The sequence below is a fragment of the Oryza sativa genome, chromosome 11 (genome assembly GCF_034140825.1).
Source record: "Oryza sativa Japonica Group chromosome 11, ASM3414082v1".
In the NCBI taxonomy this organism is placed as follows: Eukaryota; Viridiplantae; Streptophyta; class Magnoliopsida; order Poales; family Poaceae; genus Oryza; species Oryza sativa.
In genome coordinates, this window is record NC_089045.1 from 7,983,695 (window position 1) to 7,990,434 (window position 6,740).

The following is a 6,740-nucleotide window of genomic DNA, read 5'->3' on the forward strand; positions in this document are numbered from 1 at the left end:
GAAGAAGCTGGTTCAGTTCAGAGTTCAGGCCAATGGGGGACAGACAGTTGACCGGAGTGGCATTGCCACACTGTCTGAAGCACATCAACCAGGCCAGAGGAATCCTTTCTTTCCCTAAACAAATCTTTGTCTTGCTGCAAGATCCAACTATCTCATCCACACTACCAGCATATTCCTCCACCCATCAGTATCATTTACCAAAGATTCTCCCTCACAAAACATTTTTTTAAAATGCATAGCTAAGTTTTGGCTCATGGTAACATTGGTGCTGCGTAATGTCTGCTAAAATGCATTTTGGACCATAGGACATATCTGAAATGCTTGGGTTTTTTTTTTTTTGAAAGTAAATTTGGAATGCTTGATTGTACGAATTAGAACTTCAGGGACGGAAGTGAAGCAAATGCGTCGATGACTCATCAAACTACTACTCCCAAATCAGCTATTCTCCCAAACTAAAATGATCAGTACGTCAGTACAAATTCATTTGGTGATTTTTTTTATGGTGGTTTATATTTTTCAGTACGTCAGTACCAAGTTATTCTAGTTAACCATGAGGATGCTGGTTTTGCAATTTTTCATATTGATCTCGGAAAGGCATAGATTAATCCATCCATGATCGATCAAATCCATTCCCCAATCTGTATTATTAATGGATCAAAGAGCACATAATTTGTACAGATTCTCAGTGGCATGAAGCATTCGAGCTTGCATCAGCTGAGCACACGTCGAGGAACGCCAAGAACACGTTCGATCAAGAAGCGGCGATCACGTCGGCGGCGGCGGCGGTGTCGCAGTCGAAGCCGCAGCGGCAGCGCGGGCAGTCGGCGAAGTTGGCGAGCGGGAAGGCGGCGGAGAGAGGGCCGACGAAGAACCGGAGGTCGTCGCCGGCGCGGTCGACGCGGCCGATGCCGAGCCACGCGAACAGCACCTTCACGCTCACCCCCTCCAGCGACCGGATCGAGCCTTCCATCGCCACCCCGGCCACGCGCCGCCCGTACCGGAGCAGGTACGCGCCGCCGTCGCCCACGCGGAACTCGCAGTCTCCGCCGCCGTTGCCGTCGCCGGAGAGGCGCACCTCGAAGGAGCCGTCGGGGCGGAGCACGTACGACTCCACGCCCTCCGGGAGGATGCCGCGCGGGAAGCCGTACCGCTCCACCATCTCGTACGCCGTCGGCGTCGCCGTGAGGTTTGCGCTCCCCGGCGACGACGACGACGACGCGAGCGCCTGCGCGGCGGCGGCGAGGAGGAGGAGGAGGGCGGCGGCCGCGGCGAGGAGCTTCTTGGCCATTGTTGCTGGGTTTGTCTTAGCTGGGTGAAGAAATGTGTTGGGTTTAAATGTTTAATGGAGTGTTAATTAGGATAAGTGAGCTAATCTTTTTGGCGTGTTTGCAACCCCTAGTGATAGGCTGTCTAAGAATTTTTTTAAGGGTTGATTGGACTATTGGAATTCTTCGAGCGTGTTAAATTAGTGAATTGACTGTGGGAAGAAAAAAAAAATTACACCTTGACTTAATTTAGGCTTGTTTGGTTTGTTCCCTACTCCTTCCATCCAAAAATATAAGGCTTAAGTGCTCAACTACTTATAATGCAAAGACCAAGAAAAAAAATTAATCACCTCTTCAATTAGATCAGATCCATACATACAAGCAATATGATTTAAAGCAAATCAAATTTAAAGGATTGAGAGATGCTAGTTAATATATGTATACATAGTACATACACATCTTATATTACGAGACATGAGAAAAAATTAGTTATCCCTTATATCTTACGATGGAGGGAGTAGCAGTAAAACTTGCAAAAAAATCAGCACTCTATCACACTCTGCCATACCTTGGGTGTGTTGGGAACTTCATTCTAGTTTCCAAGACCACTACTTCATTTTCCGCGCGTACGTTTTTCAAATTGTTAAACGGTACGTTTTTTACAAAAAAGTTATATACGAAATTTGCTTTAAAAATCAAATAGCTAATATTTAATTAATCACGCGCTAATAGACTGCTCCGTTTTCCGTGCAGGGAGATGAGTTCCTAACCTCCAAGTAAAGAACACAGACATGTGACAGTACAAAATTTTGAAACAACATGTGACAGTACAAATTTCACCACGGTGGAGAATCAAACCAATGTTTGTAAATATTATTGGGACTACCTATATATTTTGTCGTTAAATTTTAACTAAGAAATTTGTACATATGAAAATATGGTACAATCACGATGTATTTACGTTATAACTTACATATAATTAATTACAAACTAACTTATAATTGTAAACTAACTATTTCACTTGACCTCATAAACTATTACTCCCTCCGCCCCTAAATATTTGGCGCTGTTGACTTTTTTAAGCATGTTTAACCGTTCGTCTTATTCAAAAACTTTTGTGAAATATGTAAAACTATACGTATACATAAAAGTATATTTAACAATGAATCAAATTATAGGAAAAGAATTAATAATTACTTAAATTTTTTGAATAAGATGAATGGTCAAACATGTTTAAAAAGTCAACGGCGTCAAATATTTAGAGATGGAGAGAGTATTTGCATCAAAGATGGATGAACGTGTTGTTTTCAACCAAAAAGAGTCTCTATCACCAATTAATTAATATACTGCTTTCAATTATGTCTCTTCACAACGTGATCTTAAATTTTCACCGGAAGTTACTCATTGTTCTTTTCAAAACTTTCCTCGAGAATTATTGAGAGTATGAGATATAAGTAACACTGGTGGAGAAACCCTTTGTAGTCCCGGTTCGTAACCCCCCTTTAGTCCCGGTTTCCAAACCGGGAGTACCAATCCGGGACTAAAGATCGCTATCTTTAGTCCCGGGTGAAATAACCGGGAGTAAAGATCGATCTTTAGTCCCGGTTGGTAACACCAACCGGGACTAAAGATGGCTCACGTGGCTGAGCCATCTTTAGTCCCGGTTGGTGTTACCAACCGGGACTAAAGATAGAGCTGACCTTTTTTTTTTGCATGCCCCTGTTGCTGCATGGTTTATATATATATATATATATATATATATATATATATATATATATATATATATATATATATATATATATATATATATATATATATATATATATATATATATATATATATATATATAAACCATGCATATATATGTTTCAATACATATATATGCATACATATATATATGTATTTATACATATATATGTTATGCAAATGCATATGTATATAGATATATATATGAACAAAATATATTTACATTATAGAAAATGTGTACACATGCATATAGAAACATATGTAGTCATGTATTAATTACAATCCATTATATGTCCTAGCTAGTTACGATTTCGACGTAGTAGTACTCGCTGCTAGCTCAGAAGCTAAGGACCGGTGAATTGTGTTTCCGTCGTAGTAGAATTCACCCTTGGGATCAAGGATTTCTTCGTTGATGAATCCCATGAGTTGTTCTTGAACCGCCGCGATAAATTCCTTGTGTGTGGTCAGGTTATCCCTCATGCGAATAAACTATATGAATGTATGAAATTGATTAGTAATTAAACAAGAAATCGCTACGTAATGAAATTTTGAATTTATTTGTACGTACATCGAGCTCTCTTGTGGTGATGATTTGGTCTGCAAGGCAGTGGCAATACTCGCACACGTAATAGCCGCACAAGTTAGTTCCCTGCTTTTGCTTTGCGCACTACAAATAAATGACAAACAACGAGAGATCTAATTAATATACACTTGTATGTATTTGAATCGGAGAAATATAAATGTAGAGCATGTGTACTCACAGGAAATTTGAACTTCCGCCTAAGTCTTTCTCTCCATTTGCCGCGGACCAAATGACGGAACCGATACCAAGCCCTACATGGAGTTTAAAGCTATGATTCGTAGTAGCAATTAACATAACAAGATTTTCTTAATTAACAAAGGAACTTATGACGGTACCTGTTTATAAGTTCGAAAACCTTGTCAAACGTAGACTCTTTTTTATCCATTGAGTCATATACGTTGACGGTGCAGGCCTCCAGGTCGATGCGTAAAAGCACCCAGTGGAATCTGCAATGTGCGTGGGATGCATTACATATGAAACACTTAGCAAGTTCGTACGGGAATGAAATTTGGTATGTAGGAAGACAGTAAAATTAAACTAACTCTGTGTTGTATGGCAACAGTATGAACGTCTTGTAATGCTGCGCCTTCAGGAGATGGACGAGATTGTCCTCTGTTTCTTGTGGATATTGGTCGAGCATTGCGACGTTTACTTTCCGAGGGTCGATGAATCCAGTATCGAAAACCCTCCGCCGTCGGGCCCTTTGAATCTCCATTCTACAACGATAAAAGGGAGTATATTATTTTCTATGGTCTACTTATATACAAGGACCTAATTAATTAAAGGAGACATATAGTAAGAAATCTAACTGAACGATATACTTACAAAATCCAGCAACTCATAATAGAGACGTCGAGGGCGTCCAGCTGGTATAGTTCGTAGATTCCCCTGAAATTGATCCAGAGAATGTCATCTCCTTGCAAGAAGTCCGTGTCCCTGATCCTCGCTCCGATCATCTCTCTACCGGTGGCGCTCATCTCCATGTACAGCTGATGGAACTTGTACATTTGTGTGGGTAGGGACTGCAGCAGCTCAGGCTTGACAAGCGGTTTACCGAGTTCGTACATGTATTTCACTTCCGCCTTTTCGATTGGTGCGACTCCTAGCAATTGATCCGTAGTTAGACCGGTGTCAGTAATAAATTGTTCTATCGTCATTTCTTTACCGGTCACCAACGGCTCGATCTCCTGGTTTGGTTGCTCTCCAAGCTGAGGGACTGGTTTGGACTTTCCAGAAGATGCTTTCTTCAGCGTTCGCTCATAGTCCGATAGCTTGATGGCCTCCTTGACAGATGCAGACATACCCCTGAAGAAGTTCCTGACACTGGGGTCTATAGGAATCTTCTTTTCTGGACTTCGAGGCTTGAATTGTCTCTTGACTTCTGATGCAACGTAAGCGTCAAGCTCCTCTTGCGTGCAATCGTACCCCGGGTCCTTGATCTTGGCGGCGTCAACTTTCGTCTTCTTTGTTGCCCTTGTGTGGGCAAGCGGTGGAGCTGGGGGGGCCCTTGACTTTGAAGGTGCCGGAAGAGGAGCTTGCGGGGGAGTAGGTGTAGGAGCACGAGGAGGAGTCGGTGCAGGATCCTGAGGAGTCGATGCTGGAGCCTGAGGTGGAGACGGTGCTGGCGGAGCATGAGGAGGAGACGGTGCAGGATCCTGAGGAGGAGATGGCGGAGCCGGAGGAGATGGTGCACGAGACGCCGCTTGTCGCCCAGGGAGGATGATGTACCGCCTGCGCCATAGAATAATGGCATGGCATGTGTCTCGTAGATGCGTCTCACCGTCTCCTCCAGGGTAATCCAGCTCGAGGTCCTCGTACGCGCCTTCGACCAACTCAACTTCGACCTTGGAGTATCCTGCTGGAATCGGCCTGCAGTGGTAAGTACCTGAAGGGTCCGTTGGGATGGCCATGCCCGACGCCACCTTCATGTTGTGAGAGATTATTTATTAGTAATCAACATATATAAGCAGCAACTAGCGGAATGGCTAAATCTTACCTTTATTGATAAGTTCTTCAAAGGAATATGCAGCTCACATGGTGTCCGCTGAGTGATGTCATCAACGGGACAGGTCGATTCGTCCTGTGTTTGCATGGCGTCCATGCTCTGTGATCCTACCTGCCCCGTTGAGGCGCAGCTGCTACGGTTTCCTGACGGGCTCACCATTGCAGGAGGAATGGTCGGCTGGGGATCATGGGACCGATGTGCGGCCATGCGTTCATCAACCTTCCTTGCCACCTCCTCTTGCATGTTGAGTTCGTAGCTCGATACCCGGAACTCTAGGTCTGCAATCTTCGCCTCGGTATCTCTCTTGCTCCTCATCCGACTCCTGTACGTGTGGATGTCCTCCTTGAAACCAATCTTCCAAGGAATCACCCCTTTCCCTCGAGTTCGTCCTGGATGCTCTGGAGTCTGCAGGGCGAGTGTCAGCTCGTCCCTATCTCTGTCTGGTCGGAACGTGCCCTGAGAGGAGGCTTCCACTGCATCTGTTAGTCGTCGCGCAGCCTCTTGTATCTGATAGCCGAAGACCAGTGAGCCATCAGCTGGGTTGAGCGTTCCACCGTGAGCATAGTACCAGAACTTCGATCGTTCCGGCCAATTGGCTGTTGCCGGTTCGATACCCCTCTCAATCAAGCTAGCCTCCATCTGCTCCCACTTCGGCATCGCGACGCTATAGCCTCCTGACCCCAAGTGGTGATGGTACTTCTTCTTGGCGGCATTTTCTTTGTTTCTTTCCATCATCGCCTTCCCTTGTTCACCTGTCTTATATGCAACGAACTCGTCCCAGTGATCCCTTAGCTTTGGGAATGTGTCGAAGTTCGGTGTCTGCCCCTTCAGTATATACTTCTGGTACAGATCTCCCTTGAAGCTCTGAAATTGTTCTGCCATTTTCTTCAGAGTCCACCTTTTCACTTTGTCCTCTGTACCCGCAGGAAGGGTGAATGTCTCGAGCATTGTGGTCCACAGCATCTCTTTCTCCGAATCTGGGACAAAGCTCTCATGATCTCCGCGTGCCCTTGTTCTTCGCCAGTACACCGTACTGACAGGCACGTTATCCCGCACAACCCAACCGCTGTGACGTACATAGTTCTTGGCGGCTTCGGCCGGGGCACTAGGACGTCCATCTTCTTCCACTTCCGTTATGATG

The 6,740-nt window shown here is 44.6% G+C and overlaps 1 protein-coding gene across 1 annotated transcript; it reads right to left on the reverse strand.

Moving 5' to 3' along the window:
* Nucleotides 1–613: 613 nt before the first annotated feature.
* LOC9271554 (uncharacterized) lies at nt 614–1,306 on the reverse strand. Its single transcript, XM_015761086.3, has one exon. It carries the CDS (start codon nt 1,286–1,288, stop codon nt 752–754), a length of 537 nt encoding a protein of 178 aa, XP_015616572.1. The 5' UTR covers nt 1,289–1,306; the 3' UTR covers nt 614–751.
* Between the last annotated feature and the right edge of the window lie 5,434 nt (nt 1,307–6,740).